The sequence below is a fragment of the Narcine bancroftii genome, chromosome 7, assembly GCF_036971445.1.
Source record: "Narcine bancroftii isolate sNarBan1 chromosome 7, sNarBan1.hap1, whole genome shotgun sequence".
NCBI lineage: Eukaryota > Metazoa > Chordata > Chondrichthyes > Torpediniformes > Narcinidae > Narcine > Narcine bancroftii.
Genome location: NC_091475.1, coordinates 75,101,193 through 75,121,609, shown reverse-complemented (window position 1 = coordinate 75,121,609; position 20,417 = coordinate 75,101,193). Strand labels below are relative to the sequence as shown.

At 39.8% G+C, this 20,417-nt stretch overlaps 1 protein-coding gene across 2 annotated transcripts in view; it reads left to right on the top strand.

The window, feature by feature from the left end:
• Positions 1–15,747, top strand: part of LOC138739015 (dTDP-D-glucose 4,6-dehydratase-like) — a 58,283-nt gene extending 42,536 nt beyond the window's left edge. For both annotated transcript variants that reach the window (XM_069890345.1, XM_069890344.1), the window contains exons 10-12: positions 667–725; positions 1,918–2,015; positions 11,776–15,747. In XM_069890345.1, the coding sequence (XP_069746446.1) occupies positions 667–725; positions 1,918–2,015; positions 11,776–11,876 (258 nt within the window). In that variant the 3' untranslated portion in view covers positions 11,877–15,747. The remainder of the gene's footprint in view (positions 1–666; positions 726–1,917; positions 2,016–11,775) is intronic.
• The last annotated feature ends 4,670 nt before the right edge of the window (positions 15,748–20,417 follow it).

Sequence of the window (20,417 nt, the reverse complement as noted above, 5' to 3'; positions counted from 1 at the left end):
TCATACCCTTATCCACCTTGACCTCTTGCATTTTGGCCTATCTCTTTGACCTCCCACTGTCTCTTTTTCTCTCCTCCCTTCTCCCCCCCCCACCTTTTTATTCCTGCTATTTCTCATGCCTCGATGAAGGGCTCATGCCCAAAATGTTGCTGCTGAGTTTCCTAAACACTTCTGTGTACTGCATTTATACTCCATTGTCTTAACCTTTTCTCGATGAGTTTTGAACATATAACAATTAACAATAACGTGGGTTAAGCTGCTAACTTTCCAATGTAAAAAGAAAATATTCTTGAAGATCCTGCCGTGGAGCATTTTAGTCGATCCACAATCAATATCTGTTGTAGCCTATTCCAGTCTACAGAGATTAGTTGCAACAATTGGTCAACAATAAAACAGTATTTATTTCTATATAATTGGACTAAACTGGTTGAAGATTAACTAAACAAACTTTACTTCCCTTGAGCAGTTCCATTGATTATGACTAATGCTTAATGTGATTCTTGCAACCAAATTACAGTATGAACTTGGCTATTCTGACCACAAATGCAATTGAATCTGCTATAAATTCCCAGCAAGTTCGTCCTTATTTTTTTTAACTTGTAAGTCATACGTAATCTAGTGCTTTCTGATCATTCTTTCTCTCTATGCTTGATTTAAATTTTGCAGATTAAAGAAACTGCTTCAGAATCTGAACTAAAACTTTGGATTGATCATGTCAGTGACAGGTTGGTGTTGATAATCAAACCCTACGATTTTCCTTATCGACTAACCATTTGATGTTTTTTAAATTTTCTCAAGGAAAGTCAGCACACCACAGCAGTTTTCAGAGAGGATATTGCTGCGTGAGGGGGGGATCTAGACCTGAAAAGGAGTAGTCACACTGTCGACAGAGGCGAAATGGGTGGAAATGACAAAATGTTAATGGGTTATATTATAGACCACCCAACTATCAGTGTGAATTGGAGGAGCATATTGGTACAGAGATTACAGACAGTTACCAGAAATGTAAAGTTGTCATAGCAGATGGTTTTAACTTCCATACAGTAAAAGGTCTGAATAGGTTAGAGTTTGTTAAATGTGTTCAGGATGGTTTCCTAAATCAACTAGATAAAGTGAAATTCTGGATCTAATATTATGGACCAATGGAAGCGTGTGTAAGGGAGCACTTTGGGTTCAGTGATCATAATCCTATCAGTTTCAAGATAATAATGGAAATTGATAAGTCTGGTCCTTGGGTTGAAATTCTAAATTGATGAAAGGCCCATTTTGATTGTATCTGAAAAGATCTGCAAGTGTGGATTGGGACTGGTTGCTTCCTGGCGAAGGTGCACTTGGAGATCTTCGAAGGTGGAAATTTTGAGAGGGCAGCATTTGTCCGTTCCCGTCAGAATTAAAGGTATGGGGAACCTTAGTTTTTGAAAGATATTGGAGTCCTGGTTGAGGAGAAGGAGGTGCACCACAGGTATGGACAGAAGGGGACAAAGGAAGTACTGAAGGAGAAGAGAACATGCAAGAAAATATGAGAAGGAAATCTAGAGGGCCAAAACACCTAAATTCGTGGGAGAAAGAGAATGGTCGCTGCTTTGGGTGAGCCCTCCATCAAAATTGTTTCCTTGTTTGCTGACCTTGCGCTTGTACTGAGGAAGGGACAGGGGAAGGTGCAGGCTGTCAGGTATGGGTTGATATGGATCCAACTTCCTCCTTTTTATTCTGGCACCTGCCTGCTTTTTGCTCATATTCTTAACGAAGGGCTCTGGCCTAAAATGTTGGATATCCTTTGCTTCCTTTTGATGCTGCGTGACCTGCTGTGTTTCCCCAGCCCTCCTGCAATATCAGGTTATCTACTTGTGAGTAATGGAAAGCTCGGTGGACTAATTACATCTCCTTACTATGTTTATATTTCTTGTTGTCCTCTAGGCCTTCCAATGACTTGGCATATCCAATGAGTTCAAAAAAATTGCACAGACTTGGATGGGAACCCAAAGTGCCTTGGGAAGAGGGAATTAGAAAAACAAGTATGATTTTAATATATTTTAACAAGCCCAATTTTTTTTAAAACCAAATATCAAGTAATTAGTACAGCATGTTTGGTATTTTATATCCCTTATTTTGGCTAATGCACTTGGAGAACCTACTTCTATTATTAATGGTGGATGGTTTGATGGATATCAAAAGGTAAGCAATCCTATAATGCATCATTTTTCCCCCTTTATCCAAAAACATAGAGAGTTGAGAGACTGAGGGATAACAGTAGCTCCATACTGTATTCCCTAAAAGTGGTGACACAAGTGGAGAGTGGTGAAAAGAGTCACCTATTCCTGGGCAGGACCAGATTCAATGTTGTTGGGGGGGGGGGGGGTGTTGTTTGCCAGTGCTGTTGGGAATCGTTAAAACTAACTTGACAGGGGGACGAAAATCTCTGTGGAAAGAGGGAGACAGAAGCAAATATTAGGAAAAAAAAAATAAAAATGGAGGACAGGAAATTCAAAACCAAGAGGGCCACATTGCAACTAAGCTCGAAAGAAAACCACCAGTGTAAGGGCAGTTTATCTGAATGCCTATGGCATTTGAAACAAGGTTAAATGAGCTGTTGGCCCAAATGAGTGCAAATAGGTATGATTCAGTGGCCATTACAGAACTGTGTTTGCAGGGTGGAGATGGTAGGGAAGTAAATATCAAGGGGTATGAGATCATTCAGATGGATAAGCAGTAAGGTTTGAGAGGTGGGATAGTGCCCTTACATAACGATGACATCAGACACTGATGAAATGATATAAACTCTTAAGAAGCAAAACGTTGAATTGATCTGGGTGGAAATTAGAAACAGTTGGGGGGAAAAATGGGGTTTGTTTCCAGGCCACTAAAATAATAAAAATGCCATTGCCATAGGCAATAAAGAAATAGCTGAATGGAATGAAGAATTGAACTGTAGTTCTAATGGGGGACTTTAACCTATGCATTAATTCTTCAAATCAAGTTGGTCAAGGCAGACTTGAGGAGGATTAACGGAATGCATCACAGTAGTCTCTCGAGCAGCATGTTATGAAACCTATATGGGACCATACTATCTTAGATCAGGTCATGTTAATGAGGCAGGTAAAATTATAGATCTCATGGTTAGGGATCTGCTCTGAAGGAGTAATCACTTGAACTTCTAATACTGATTGAGAAAGGGAATGTAAGATTTAAAACCAGTGTCTTTAATAAAGGAGACTACAGAGGGATGTGGGAGGAGTTGGCTGATGGGGAGCGCAGGGTGTATGGTGGGACAGTTGAGGAACAGTGGACTAATTCCAAAGAGATTTTGTACAGTGCTCAACAAAAGTATGTTCCAGTTAAAAACAGGGCAGTAAGGGAATGGTTAGAGAGCTGTGGATAACTAAGGAAATAAAGGAAGGCATTACAATAAAAGCTACTGCCAAGAGTAGTGAGAAGCTAGAAAATTGTGAAAACTTTAAAAGCAACAAAAGACTACTAAACAAATAATGAAGAGAGGAAAGATAGATAGATTTTGAAAGTAAATTAGCACAGTATATAAAAATCAGTAAATTTAAAATGAGTAAATAAATCCGAGGATGATAGCTGAAGGACCTATTCCCAACCAGAAGATGTGATGGGCATTGATAATGGGTAATGTGGAATGGCCGAGCCTTTGAATGGGTATTTTGTGACTGACTTCACAGTGGAAGCCACGGGTAACTGGCCAAAGATTTATGTTAAAGGAGGTGAGGACTTTCATATCGCCATTATATCACAAAAGTATTGCTGAGGAAACGAGTGGGTCTAAAGGTAGATAAGTCCCCTGGTCCTGATGGAATGCATCTCAGGGTACTGAAAGAAATGATGTAAAATATAGTAGAGGCGTTTGTGGTCATTTATCAAAATGCTCTGGAGTCTGAACAGGTCTTGGTAATTAGAAGACAGCAAATGAAACACCACTGTTCAAAATAAAATGTTGGCAAATGGCAGGTTTTAATAGGCCAGTTAGTGGTATTTGGAAAAACATTTGAAGCTATCATGGAGGAAGAGATAGCGAGACATCTGGATAGGAATCGATCCAGACACTATGTCCACCAATTCATTGCAGTTCTTCTAGGATGTCGCAAGTGCAGTGAATAGAGGAGAACGGGTGGATTTTGGATACTTTACTTAAGGTGCAGTGTGAAGTAAATTTACACAGGTTGGCACCGTTTCTGGATCTGAATCTGTGGTGAGTGGAGTGTCACAGGTGCTGGGCCCACAGCTTTTCACTGTATGCACACATGATTTAAAAGAGGAGATCAAGAAAGGATTTTTCGAGGACTGGAGGGCTTGAGTTATCAGCAGAGACTGGATAGGCTGGTTAATACACAAGAGTGCTGGAAATACACAGCAGGTCCCACAGCGTTCATAGGAGGCAACAATATATAACCAACTTTTGGGCCTGAACCCTTCAAGGTATGAACAAAAAGCAGGCAGGTACCTGAAAAAAAAGGTAAGGGAGGAGGGAAGAAGGAGCCAGGGGAGTAACACAGGCCAACAGGCAAAATGACACGAGTGGACAAGGATAGCAGGGTAGGAGAGAAAAGTTGAGAATTAATTGGGATAGGGTGGTAGCTCTATGAATGTAGAACTGGAGTAAAGGAGACAGATGGATAGGGAGGGAGAGAGAGAACAACTGGAGCAAAGGAATTATAGTGATTGGGGAAAGAGAAAGATAGAGAAGGCCTAAACAAAAACTGGAAATGAATATGTGAATGTCATCTGATTGAAGGATGCCCAGACAGAATATAAGATGTTGTTCATCCAATTTCTGGGTGGCCTCAGTTTGGCAATGTTAGAGATCATGGACAGAAATGTCAACATGGGAGTAGGATGGGGAATTGAAATGAGTGGCCGCTGGGAGATTCTCCACTATTTCAGCAGACAGAGCGAAGGTCCTCAACGAAGCCATCTCTCAGTCGGCCATCCAGTCTGTCCAATGTAGAGGAGGCCACAACTGAAAACAAACTGCAGTAGATGACCCCTGCAAGTGAACCACAAAATATTGGTTATATCCCTCTGCTTCCTATGGACGCTGCAAGTCCTGCTGAGTTTTTCTGCCACTATTGTGTATCAACTGCAATCACAACATCTGCAGACTTCCTTATTTCATTAGATAGGTTGGGACTTTTTCCCTGAAGCAGAGGAGATTGAGGATGACCATAAAGAGATATACAAAATCATGAGGACCATAGATAAGATGAATAATTAGTAATTTCCCCAGGACTGGGGTCTAAAATTAGAGGGCATCTAGAAACAGGCCCTCTGCCCATGTGTCTGCACTCATGATGTCCAATTTAAACTGAAAACTCTGACCCTTGCACGTGACCCTCTCTTCCCTGCATATGTTTGTGTCCATTTAGAAGCTTCCTAAATGAGTTATCGTATTTGCTCCACTGTTACCCTTGGCAGCACTCTAGTAAAATAAAATTCCCCCACCCTCACTTTAAACAATGTGTTTTATAGTATATGAGGTTTTCACCTTGGGAACTAGATTCTGATTCCCTACCTTGTGAGAGGAGAAAGATTGAAAAGTGTTCTGAGGAACAACTGTTTGTAGTGGTGTATCTGGACCAAGCTGCCGGAGAAAGCTGTAGAGCCAGTTACAATGTCAATGTTTAAAAGACATTTGGGCTGGAACATTGATTGGGAAGGGCCAAACACAGGCAAACGGAAAATTGGAAATTGTTCTTGATTATTTTTTCCACTGTGTTATTGCTAGAATAATGTTCACGTTTATAGAAGTCAGGCAGGATCTTTGAATTTGATCACAGAACAGTTGACACCAGATTGTGATCACACATAGATAATGCCATCCATGTGATTCTCAGCTCTCCCCGATACTTTTTAAAAATTATTTAATTGCATCATTACAGGGGAAAAAAATGAATAAAACATTAATCAAATATCCATCGCCAATGATACAGAAAACTTTTATATTTTTCTCCCCAGCCCCCTCCCTCCCAAAAGTAAGGAAACACCTACCATTTAATATACAATAATATTAGCATAGACAATCATTAATTGTTATAAAAAAAATATTAATTAAGAGGAGTGGATAAGATAGAAGGGGTGGATGAAAATTTGTCCATAAAATCCATATAAGGTTTCCAAATGATATAAAAATTTTCACCTCAATTCCTTAAACTCTACATAATTTTTCCCAAGGTGTACAATTTTGCATCGCATTATCTTTTTTCTTTGGCTTGGCTTCATGGACGAAGATTTATGGGGTGGTAAATGTCCACGTCAGCTGCAGGCTCGTTTGTGGCTGACAAGTCCAATGCGGGACAGGCAGACACGGTTGCAGCGGATGCAGGGGAAAATTGGTTGGCTGGGGTTGGGTGTTGGGTTTTTCCTCCTTTGCCTTTTGTCAGTGAGGTGGGCTCTGCGGTCTTCTTCAAAGGAGGTTGCTGCCCGCCAAACTGTGAGGCGCCAAGATGCACGGTTTGAGGCGATATCAGCCCACTGGCGGTGGTCAATGTGGCAGGCACCAAGAGATTTCTTTAGGCAGTCCTTGTACCTTTTCTTTGGTGCACCTCTGTCACGGTGGCCAGTGGAGAGCTCACCATATAACACGATCTTGGGAAGGCGATGGTCCTCCATTCTGGAGACGTGACCCACCCAGCGCAGCTGGATCTTCAGCAGCGTGGACTCGATGCTGTCGACCTCTGCCATCTCGAGTACTTCGAGGTTAGGGATGAAAGCGCTCCGATGAATGTTGAGGATGGAACGGAGACAACGCTGGTGGAAGCGTTCTAGGAGCCGTAGGTGATGCCGGTAGAGGACCCATGATTCGGAGCCAAACAGGAGTGTGGGTATGACAACGGCTCTGTATACGCTTATCTTTGTGAGGTTTTTCAGTTGGTTGTTTTTCCAGACTCTTTTGTGTAGTCTTCCAAAGGCGCTATTTGCCTTGGCGAGTCTGTTGTCTATTTCATTGTCGATCCTTGCATCTGATGAAATGGTGCAGCCGAGATAGGTAAACTGGTTGACCGTTTTGAGTTTTGTTTGCCCGATGGAGATGTGGGGGGGCTGATAGTCATGGTGGGGAGCTGGCTGATGGAGGACCTCAGTTTTCTTCAGGCTGACTTCCAGGCCAAACATTTTGGCAGTTTCTGCAAAACAGGACGTCAAGCGCTGAAGAGCTGGCTCTGAATGGGCAACTAAAGCGGCATCGTCTGCAAAGAGTAGTTCACGGACAAGTTTCTCTTGTGTCTTGGTGTGAGCTTGCAGGCGCCTCAGATTGAAGAGACTGCCATCCGTGCGGTACCGGATGTAAACAGCGTCTTCATTGTTGAGGTCTTTCATGGCTTGGTTCAGCATCATGCTGAAGAAGATTGAAAAGAGGGTTGGTATCTTTATCTTCACAATGGCCTTGCTTCACGCCATTGTTAATGGAGAAGGGTTCAGAGAGCTCATTGCTGTATCTGACCCAACCTTGTTGGTTTTCGTGCAGTTGGATAATCATGTTGAGGAACTTTGGGGGGCATCCGATGCGCTCTAGTATTTGCCAAAGCCCTTTCCTGCTCACGGTGTCGAAGGCTTTGGTGAGGTCAACAAAGGTGATGTAGAGTCCTTTGTTTTGTTCTCTGCAATGACCATGTCAGTAGTTCCTCTGTTTGCGTGAAAGCCGCACTGTGATTCTGGGAGAATATTCTCGGCGTCACTAGGTATTATTCTATTTAGGAGAATCCTAGGGAAGATTTTGCCTGCAATGGAGAGCAGCGTGATTCCCCTGTAGTTTGAGCAGTCTGATTTCTCGCCTTTGTTTTTGTACAGGGTGATGATGGTGGCATCATGAAGGTCCTGAGGCAGTTTTCCTTGGTCCCAACAAAGCTTGAAAAACTCATGCAGTTTGACATGCAGAGTTTTGCCACCAGCCTTCCAGACCTCTGGGGGGGATTCCATCCATACCTGCTGCTTTGCCACTTTTCAGTTGTTCGATTGCCTTATATGTCTCATCCTGGGTGAGGACCTCATCCAGCTCTAGCCTTAGGGGCTGTTGAGGGAGCTGGAGCAGGGCGGAATCTTGGACTGAGCGGTTGGCACTGAAAAGAGATTGGAAGTGTTCTGACCATCGGTTGAGGATGGAGATCTTATCGCTGAGGAGGACTTTGCCGTCTGAGCTGCGCAGCGGGCTTTGGACTTGGGTTGAGGGGCCGTACACAGCCTTTAGAGCCTCGTAGAAACCCCTGAAGTCGCCAATGTCCGCGCTGAGCTGGGTTCGCTTGGCGAGGCTAGTCCACCACTCATTTTGGATCTCCCGGAGTTTGCGCTGAAGATGGCTGCATGTGCGACGGAAGGCTTGTTTCTTCTTTGGACAGGATGGCTTTGTAAGGTGAGCCTGGTGGGCAGCTCGCTTCTTTGCCAGCAGCTCCTGGATTTCCTGGCTGTTTTCGTCGAGCTATCCTTGTTTCTCCTGGAGGAGAAGCCCAGTACCTCTTCAGTGGATTGCAGTATGGTAGTCTTGAACTGATCCCAGAGGGTTTCAGGGGACGGGTCCGTGAGGCGGATTGTATCGTCAAGCTTTGCTTTGAGGTTTGCCTGGAAGTTTCCTCTCACTTCGTCTGACTGCAGGTTTCCAACATTGAACCTCTTTCAACCGCTTTACTGTTCCTGGGCTTTGGCTTGAAGTGAAGCATCGCATTATACCATCTACTTAATAACACTTCTCCATCATCTTTCCATGTTATCGCTAGACATTTCTTTGCAGTAGCTATTGCAATACTTAAAAAATTTTCTTGGTTTTTGTCCAATTTCAATTTTATATCCTTTTCATAAATATCTCCAAGTAAAAATATTCTTGGATCCTTCGGTATCTTTATCTTCACAATTTGCCCTAATAATAAAACTTAGTTCATTCCAAAATCTTTCCACTTTTTCACAAGACCACACTGAATGCCAAAAAGTCCCTATTTCTTATGCACATCAAAAACATTTATTTGAATAATTAGGATTAAGTCCATTTAACTTATATGGAGTATAATACTATTGATGAAGAAAATTATATTGAACCATTTGATATCTAACATTTACAGTATTCGTAACACTTTCATAACATAGTTTTTACCAAATCTCCTCCTGGATTTGTATATTTAAATCTTTCTCCCATCACATTTTTGATTTATATAAATCTTTTTTCTTTACAGTCCCTTGTAATTTTATATACATATTAGTAATAAATTTCTTAACAACAAATGTATCTGTTATTATACCTTCATTTTGAGTTTGTTTAGGGAGTCTCAAATCTGCTCCCAGTCTCTTTTTCAAATATATATTTAATCGATAATATGCAAAATTTGTATTATTATATATTTTATCTTTTAATTGATCAAAAGTTAAGAAAAAAAATCCTTAAGAAACAAACTTTTATTCTCTGTATACCTTTACTATTCCAATTATCAAATAAAGAATTATTCTCTCCGATACTTCTGACCTCTTATCAACTACAGATTAATAGTGTGTTTTTTTTAATATATGTATATACCAAAACAATTGAAAGTTTAGAGTCAGCGGGTGAAAAATAAATAGTGGTAGTGAAGCACCAAAGATTGACTATGAAGGAGGATAAGGGGGTTGGAGGGAAACAAAGTTGAATGATGAGTAAGAATTTGTTTTAAATGAACTAGATTGGAAAATTAATAAATCATCATTTGGCCATCTTCAAATACAATTAGAATCTTTGCAGTGAAAAAAATAATGGAGTTCATTAAGAATTAAATTAAAACCAGATAGGAGGCTTACCATATAAAGCAGCTAAGGAAACTGTTGGAAGTTTGATCAGGATTGTTGCCACTGAAATACTAACTGTATTAATAAAATATTTAAGATCCTTTGGGGTATTTCAGAGTGGGAGTTAGGATATTTCAACTACTAGGAAAAGCTTGAATGAGGGAACATCGATACCAAATTAGGAGGCTGACATTTAGAATTGTGGTACATAGGAACATCTTAAGAATTCTCTGGCCCAAAGGATTGTAGAGGTTGGATCAGTGGGAATAGTCAAAGAGGAAGTAAATAATTTTTTTTGCAAGATAGCGAACTGAAGTATATGGGAGTTAGCACAGAAGAGAAGGCGTGACCTAAGATAATGAAAAATGGGGAATGCTTGAGTGATCTACTTTAATGTTTCATTTTAATTTAAAGATCGAATGCAATAACAGAACCATCTGGCCCATGAGCCCAAATACCCCATGCGACCAAAGAACCTACTAACTCCATACATCTTTGTAAAGTGGGAAGAAACCGGAGAATCTGAGGAAATCCTCATGGTCACGGAGCGGAGAGAAAGTACAAACCCCTTGCAGACAGCAGTGGATTCGAACCTGGGTTGTTGGCACTGTAATACCGATACGCTAACTGTGTCATCCTACTTCTGCTACCTTTCACACTGAAGAGGATTGCCATTGAGCAGAAGCTCAATTTACCCAGCTATTCAAGTAGTTGACTGCAAGGACGAGTCAAACTAAACCCATCTTCTATCCCAGAGCCTTCCAAAATCTACAAAGCATTAGTCAGGAGAATGATAAAATAGTCTCCATGATTGTGAATGAGTGCAACTTTCCAACAACATACAAGAAGCATGACACCATCCAGAACAATGTAGTTCACGTACTGTAACTGTTACCTCATCAACTAACATTCATTCATGCCCTCCATCATTCAATTCAGTGGAAGAAGTATGTTTCATCTCAAGATTCATTGTAGGTACTTCAAAAGCATCTTCCAAATATTCACTCCTACTAAGCTAGAGAAATATGGATACTCCATTAGGTTTTGAATCTGTCTCATCATATTATTTCTCTGGACTACCAAAAGGAAAAAAAACAACCAAAATGTTAAAAAAAACATAGTAGAGATTATTTATTAAAATATTGAATATAAAACTTATATAAAATATAAGTATTTTCCACAAAATTGCTTGGATAGTAAGAAAGGTTCTTTTCCAAATAAAACTAACAGGTTAACCTACAGCTGGCTAAAGAGCTTCTTCTTCTTCAGAATGGTCCTCCATTCTGGAGACGTGACCCACCCAGCGCAGCTGGATCTTCAGCAGCGTGGACTCGATGCTGTCAGCCTCTGCCATCTCGAGTACTTCGATGTTAGGGATGAAGTCGCTCCAATGAATTTTGAGGATGGAGCGGAGACAACGCTGGCTAAAGAGCTTACAGAGTTTATAAAGCACAAGGTTGCAATGAAAAGGAAGATCAGTTAGTGACATTATCATATTAAAACACTACGAAGAATTTCAAGGCTAACCAAGGATAAGCAATACCTAGCCAACCATGCCAGGAACCAAAAAAGTTCAAGGATAAAATTGGATTTATTGGAAAAAAAATAAATTTTGATGAATGATAAGTGAATAGCACTTTTTAAAATTGCTATTTATTCACTGAGATGCAGAGAATGAAAGAAAGGGCAAGTTTTTCTTTACTGTCCCTCCCACTGTGCTTTGCAGACCGTGAAGTGATTGGTTTTTTGATGTGGATATTACTGAGATTTATCAGCAGATTTGTTATCATATGAGATATTCTTTTAAGAGAGAAAAAATGACCAAGTTTACTTGATCTCTGAGAAAATTTGTCAAGGTTGCTTTTTTAAAATAAAAATCCTTTCTTGCCCTTTGTTCCCCCCTCCACCCCCCACCCCCATTCAGTTTTGGTCTTTGCTATAAAATTTACCCAAGTATTCTGGCAGATGCATGTACAAATTTTTTACACAGTTCAATAACTCTTCTATTTTTCTCTTCAGTCAAATGGTATGAAACAAACTTCCACAACTGGTCAGACGCAGAAAACGCATTGGCTCCCTTTCCATCGTCACCACTTCACGAAGGAGGCCAACAACTGTAATACTTTACTTGGAAGACAGCAATTCTACCTCACTACCATCATTCGAGTGGATCATTTATTTTGTCACAGCAAAGAATTGGCTAGTGGCAAAGGAATCTGCTTTGCATATGGTTAATTCACCTTTTCAGATATGTGGATAGATTTAATGTGTAATGATGGTTGAGTGTTCAAATCATACCATTAATAATCTGCTGATTTGAGGGTTGACAACAGTTAAAATAATCATGTAATTTAGTTAAATTATGTTCTTCACCAAAGGAAGCAAACTACCTATCAGTATATGAACTCTTATGTTGAGCCAGTCCCATTGCATTGTTGAATATTAATGCCTTTGAACAGAAAATATGCATGCAACATATTTCATATTATATTTTTCTTACTATATAGGAGACCATACAGCCCATTGACCTGATCCCAGCTCTCAAACCTTCCACCACTTGTTTTCTGACAACCTGATCTCTTGCTTTCATCAAATCTTTTGCCATCCACAAAGAGCAAATTAACCTACCCACCAGTCTTTGGTGGGTAGGTTATGCATGTGATCATGGGGAGAATGTGCAAATTTCACACAACATTGGTGGGGGTGGGGTCAGACCCAAACCTGAGTTCCAGGAGCTGTGCAGCACCACAATAACTAGTCCAACTCCATGCATCAACTTCGGCAAGGAATGACAGTCTGGTTAGTGATGCCCCTGTTCAATTTTTGAAGAGAACATTTAAATGCTGGATGTCATCTTTCATCTAAATATAATTATGTAACAGTTTTAGTTGCATTATTTTTGGACAAGGATAATGTAACATGCATGTTTAATGTTTGATGCGTTACAGCATTATTAATTTTTGTTGCCATTTAGAGATACAGTACAGTGAGCTCTCACTGCCCAATTACACCCACATGAACAGTTAGCCTACTAACCCCGTACATCTTTGGAATATGGGAGGAAACTGGAACACCCAGAGGAAACCGTGTAGTCACGGGGAGAATGTAAAAATCTCTTGCTGACAGCAGTGAATTTGATAGCGGGTCACTGATTCTGTAATAGTGTTGCACCAAACTGCTGTGCTAACTGTGCAATATTTTAAAGATAATAATCCAGTAATTTTTAAAGAATTGTTCTCTCCCTAATATCAAAATGTGTGGGTAAAATTTTCATATCCTCTGCTTACATCTGGCCTTCAATCATTCCAACTGGGAATGCCACAAGGAACAGCCTGTTGTAAACATGCCAGATTTGTCACCGTTGAGCATGAGAAAATGTACCTTGTCAAAGAAAGGCACTGTGATACTATGTATTGTTAGACTATTTTTTTTATTCACTGACTAAATTTTTAGATTATAGTGTTTACTTCTTTATTAGTGAATAAAATATGCTGGTATTTGTCATTGTTCTCTTTTACCCATACCTTCTTCTTGTAACTGGGTAATAAGGGTTCAACAATGAATGGCACAGTGGACAATGGTCAATACAACTGCCTTGAAGATCCAGGGACCCGTATTTAATGTTGATTTTGGGTGCTTTGGATGTGATTTTGCCATTTCTGTCCACGACCAGGTACGTTTCTTGTAGATGTTCCTCTTTCCTCATATTTCAAAGATGTGCTTTCAATTATTCCCTGTTGCAGGGAAATGACAAAAGGACAGCGCTGGTATTGGATATGTGAGAGAGAATCCAATCTTGAGCCAAGGGGGAATGGAGATGACAAATCAGATAAATGAGATTCTTCTGTAGTGACTTGGCATGCACCTGATTGATGTCCAAATGTAAGAAAGCATAACTGAAACTTGGCTTCTTATGTTGTCAAATGTAACTCTGAACAATTTATCCCTCTACAGAATAATAACAGAAATTACGGTACCAGAAAGAGAAAGGGTTTTAGGTTGAAGAACTTTGCCAAAACTCTAATATGATTCTGTTTCTATTTCCTTAGATGCTGCCTGAAACCCTGAGCATGAACAGCATTTTCTGTTTTTATTTTAGATTTGCAGCATCAGGCAATTCTCTTAATCCCCGTTGCAGAAGCCATTCTATTTACTTAACTTTGTTAGTAAAAGCTGTTAAACATTTTTAATGTCTAAAGTAATCAAACCAATCTTTCTTTTCCTATTACTTCCACAATGAATAGTTCTGGCATAAATTATTGACCATTCTTTCTCTTCCCACCACCACCCCCCCCCAACCACGATGCTGCCTAACCCACTGAATGGATTGTTTGTTGTTCCACATTCTAGCGTACATAGTCTCCTATCATTCCAATGTTTTAGTAATGTGTTAATTCCCAAATGGACTTCCTGGGAGGTGGCTGACAGATTTTTTAAAAATGAATTTATTCTTCTTTTCCACTGCTCTATCGCTGGCAGAGTCAGGATCACAATTTTTCTACTGCAAAGCTGCACTGAAGGAATTCTTAACGACGAGAATTCTGTTCTTCAGCAAATTCAAACCTGTAATATTTCAATGGTCACATTTTTAAAGGGCTCTATTCAAAGGAATTCAGCCAGAGAACATTCCATGCCATTGAGTACGAATCCGAGTGTGATCCAGACACCCATGGATTAGTGTACCCAAGCATGTGGAAGCATAATTCAGTCCACAATTAATGTTTTTGTTTGTTATATAAATGTGGCAAAGCACCCAGAACTTGAGGGCATTGTGTTGTTCAAATTTCACATCGTTTTCTTTTTCAATATTTTTATTAACATTTTAATTTCACATCAAAAAATACAGAGTATATAAGGATATATGTTAAAAGTCAAAAAGATACATTACACTTAAATCATATAATTTCACCCACATTTTCAATCAAACAAATTGTTTTTCTATTTTATTTTATTATTTAAAAAAAGGAAAATATAAACCCACTACCTAGAAAGAAGCCATTTGGCCAAGATAAAAAAAAGGAAGACAGAATTCCTATCAGAGTGATAAATGACCTCATTAGTCAACAGTTCTACCTTCATAACAAATCAAAGATTATAAAAGTAACTCAAAAAGGGTCCCCACGGTGTGAATTCAATTTGAATTTGAATTCAAATTGGAAATTGAGCATCTAATCTTCCCTAAATTTAAACATGACATGACATTGCGTAGCCATTGAACGTGATTAGGCGGGTTAACGTCCCTCCATTTGAGCAATACCGCCTGCCTAGCCATAAGTGAAATAAAAACTAATACATGCAGATCAGATGCTGTTAAAGTTATGTCACTCTCTCCAACAATACCAAATAAAGCAGATAAGAGCTTAGGTTTAAAACTAACTTTAAAAAGTGCAGAGAAAGTTTTATCAAGACTCTGACATGTGTCCAGAGCTTGTGAATTAATGAAGCATCTCCATTGTTGCAATGAGGAGATGCATCAAATTTCACATCTGGATCAATTTCTGAGTAGTCAGGAAATGAAGTAGCATTTCCCTCTGATCTACTGGGAGCTGATAGCACTCAATTGGTCACAATACCCATCTAAAACCAGAAGGTATATTTGGTACCCAGTTCCAAACTTTGATGTGGACTGGGTGATGGAGAAAACACCATGTTCAGTTTTTTAACTGCTTGAGAAAGGGTCATCAGATTTTCTTTTACTTGCTTTAATATCAAGTGAGGAGGAGAAAGTTTGCCAGACCAGAATATTATGCATCTCTCATTTGTCATGGATCTCCCCAGCTTAAGCTTACATCTGTAGCTGAGCTTTTTTGACAAACTTTAGATCAATGTCTTTGCTTGTACATTAAAGTATACTGGTTTATTTAGTTGATCGATTGTTTTGATAAATGTAATGGTTTTTTAAATCTCAGCTAATACAAATAGTTTCAGTAATATATTAATATTATTAATATTAATATATTAATAAAAGGTGCATCTGCTGCCAACACTGAAGGAGGGTGGTGCACTCTGATTTCTTACTGGCACTGAAGGTGCAATCTAGTTTGTGCCAGTTCCCTGCATGCCATTGCCCCTCATGGACCTGCAGCCCTACTATCCTCACTGCAGATGAGACCTTGGCTAGTTGTGAGGTCAGAATGTTGCCTCATGTTTGACTTTTTTTGCCAAACATCTTCCTTCAATGAAGATACTTTCACACTATTTCATCATTGACCATGAATACAGGCTCATTGTCTTCTATATTCATGATGCACAGCCAAGATTGGTTCCAACACAATCTATAAATTCACCAACGGCACTACCATTGTTGGCTGAGTAACGGGAATCCATGAATCTGAATGTGGGATGCAGTTCAAGAATCAGGTTGTGTGGTGCCAGAACAACATTCTTGCTTTCAACAGCAGTAAGACCAACGGGCTAATTGTGGAGTTTGGGTAGGGGAGGCAGAGGAACCATGCACATCTCTCCATTGATAGGATGGTGGAGGAGAGGGTTAGTAGCTTCCAGTTCCAGGGCATTCACAAGTCGGAGGACGTCTCCTGACGCCAACATGATGAGGCAATTGTGAAAAAGCCACACCATCCCCACATTAATACATCTACATTCTGTTTGAAGAGATTCAGCGAAGTACGGGTGTACTATGGAAAATACACCGGTTGCCTCACATCCTGGTTTTGAAACTCAAGTGCTCAGGAATCCGTTCCACTGAAGATATTTACGTGAGACAGTCCCAAATTTGTAAAAGATCCCATCCCCTTTGCCTTACTCTCATTGCTACCTTCGGGCAGAAGGTAAAAGAAACCTGAAATCTCTGACACTTCTAAGTTCAAGAACATTTTTTTTCCAACAGCTGTCAGGCTCTTGAACCTTCCTATTATACCCTAACCTTAACCATTAACTACTCTGGGACCACCAAAGATCTGTGCACTACTGAGACAGCACATTTTTTGCACAACTGGTCAACCATGAAAATGCATTATTTTTTCTGCTTATTATCTTTTATTTTCTTTAGTTTTAATTATACTTGATTGTTAATGTGCTTTAAGTTTCTGAGAATCCATCGTAGGATCTGCAGCGCATCTATACTTTGTATTTATGGTATGTCAAAAATTTCTTCATTTATTCTCTTCCTCATATCTCTCTGCAAGTGGTAATTTTCTTTTCAAGACAAAAAAAACTGTTTCTTTACCACAAGGAGGTCATTCCGCCCCTTGAAGTTCTGCCAATTTACAGAACAACCTCATTAATCCCATTTCCCCTGTAAATTTATTTCTCATACACTCTGATTCTGCTATCAGCCAGCTACTTATTGATCTATTGCCCAGTCTGAATTTGGGATATGTAAGGAAATGGAGTGTTGGAGAGAAACAAATTAGTCTCGATTGGAATAAAGCTGGAGGGAACAAAGGAAATTTATCTCATTGAATGGACATATGGCAGATTGGCATAATGCAATAGATGTGTATTAAGTTTATATTGTGGCTCTATCCTACTGGAAATAGAAAGGAAAAGGGAGAAGGATAGCAGGTACAAATAGTTCTTGTAGAGAAAGGAGGAAAGAATGCATTATCCAAAGATGTAGAATTCAATACTGAGGCGGGAAGTCTGTGCTGTGCCCAGTTAGAAGACGAGGTGCTCCTTGGTGTTGAGCTTCATTGTAGCAGTGAATGAAAGCAGGCTGGAAAACAGGAAATCAGAGTGAGAGGGGTGAATGAAAGTGGAAGACAAAGTGGTTCAGGTTCATTCTTGAAAAATCAGTGTGTTCGACAAAACAATAATTGAATCTGCATTTGTTTTCAAAAATGTAGAGGAGGCCACATCGTAAACACTGGAATGGAAGAATTTCAAGTGATTGTTGCTTCAATGTTGAGCAATGATGGGATGGGAAGGTGTAATGGGCCAGTAAAGCTGCATCTTCTGCAGTTCCATTGGACTATGAGGCAGGCCCACTATTCTCAACACATTACACAGACCAAGTGTTTTGTCACACAGCATGGAAGCCGACCCTTCAGCCCAAATCAGAGGACCCCTTCATGGAATCCTTCTTCTCTCATAGACCCCCAGGCATGTGCAATAAATAAATAAATAGACATGCCGTTTCCATAAGCATTAGTGAGGGAAATGGCATATCATGTGCTTGTTGTCCGGGACTCCCGGCAACAACCCAAACTTTGTTACAACACCCCAGTCACCAATTAACAAATCTGTAAATCAACCAAGCAATTGATTACAATAACAGTTAAAAAAAAACTTTGCTTCTGGCAGGGAAGATGCCGAACGGAGCTCATTCCAAGTCTTCAGCATCGGCAACTCCATTTTCAACATTGGGTATGGTGCCATCCACATTGAAGAAGTCACCTTGGGCTCCCAGCAGGAGCAGGGTCCTTGGGCTCCCTTCAGGAGCGAGGATCTTGGGCTCCCAGCAGGAGTGGGGATCTCAGGCTCCCAGACAGGAGTGGGGTCTTGGGCTCTACAATTCTTTCAACCCCAAAAGTTCAATTGACCCCCCCCCCCACCTTTTGAGGCATTTTTTGACCCTTTGGATAGTCCCATCAACCCCCAGGGGTCAGTATTGACCACCTTGGAGACCCCTCACCCAAATCATCTTTAATATTATCTTTTTGTAAAGTTGTTTATCATAGCCTGTCTCATTTGCCTGAATTTGATTTGCATCCCTCTAACCCTAACACATGTCCTTTTATATACTTTTTAAATGTTTTAATTGTCCCCACCTCAACTACTTCCTCTCATTGCCCATTCCATGTACACATCACGTTCAATGTGAAAAAAATTGCCACTCTGGCCCCTTTAATTCCTTCCCCTCTTTAAAACTTTTAGTTTTAATTGTGTCTTAGCAAAAGACATACAACTTATCTACCCCCCTCATGATTTTATAACTTTTATAATATTACTCTTAATCTCTGGAGCAAAAGATCCCACCCTATTCAGTCCTCCACCCTCTAACAACCTTGTGAACCTTTTCTGTAACCTTCCCAGCTTAATGACCAGAACTCCACATGTAGTCTCACCAACTATAGACGACACTTTCCAAGTTCTAGTATTTCCCAATTTCAAAACATGTCATCTAGGAAACGTAAGCAATGATATTCCGAATGACTATCTTAATCCAATAAATCAAACTTTGTAGATGAAGCTTTAAGTAGCTTTATTACATTGATAAAATGAATAAACATTTTGCATAACTTTGCATTGAGATTTTCATAATGATATTCAACTTTAAACAGAAGTAAGAAAAAATAGACAAAATAAGACAAATTAAGATGAATTCAAAGAAAAGTATCTCAAGTTCACAACTCTGTCATGATTCTTCAAAAAATTAGATGCAAACTCTCCGTACACAGATATTATGACATAAGATATCATAGTAACTATGGTAACACTACAAACAACATTTTTTTCTTAAAGGGATAAGCACAAAATTTAAAAAAATCAAAAACACATGCTTTTTAAACCTTTACATCAACATCTAGAACAATTGTCACATGACATCTCAACTCTTCTACTCAGTACCCTGATTAATGAAGGCAAATATAAAAACACACTGAAATGCTGGAGGAGCTCAGCTGATGTATTCTACAGGAGAGAAAGATACAGTATATTGCCCACATTTCAGGCCTGAGCTCTTCTCCTAGGAGAGGAGGGCTCTTGAATAAGGGCTCAGGTTCGAAATGTCAGCAATATAGCTTTGTCTCCCTAAAGACCAGCTGAGCTCCTCCAGCATTTCAGTGCCCTGTTACTACAATCACAGAGTCTGCAGACTTTTGTGTTTCACCTAATGAAGCCAAATGCCCTCTTTGGCACTCTGTCTACCCCATCCCAGGATTTTAAGTTGATATGTACTTCATCCTGTGACTCTCTGTTCTACAAAAGTCTCTGGGGCTCTGTCATTTAATGTGCTGGTTTAACTTATGGAATACTTCACAATTGTCTACGCTAAATTCGATCTGCCATTCCTTACCCGCTTTCTCAGTTGATCGAGATCAGGTTGTGATCTTAACAACATTTTTACTGTCCACTATACCACCCATTTTAGTGTAATCCACACTGTCAACTACATTGAGATCCAAATCGTTAATAAAGATGACAAACAACAATGGACCTGGGTGGGGGGGGAGGGAACACCCCACTGACCACAGGCCTCCAATCAATAAACCAATCCTTCACTATCACTCCTATCACCAAGCTAATTTTATAACCACATCCTAGTTCCCTTGTCTAACCATCCAGACCAGCTAATCATGAGTGGCCTTGTCAAAACTTTGCTATTATGTTAGTAGCTGCCCCATTGAATATTCTGACTCACCTCTATCAGACATACCCCTTGATCTGCACATCCCTCCCCACTTTCCCTCCTTGTGAAAACAATCGTTTATCTCTCCCTTTCCCACTCCCAAAATTTTGACACTTTCTCTTTTCACAGATGATAATGAACTTATTGCCATATACATTATACAATGTGCAGATACACTGAAAATCTTATTTGCTGCAGCCAAATAGGTACCTCATAAAAATATGACAATAGTATACCTTAAATTCAACTGAAACAAGATAATAAATATTCAAAGTCACCATAGCGCAGAAAAAAAGTGATATTTATAATAGTGCAGACAATATGGTGTTGGAGCAGTTCCTGATTAACGTAA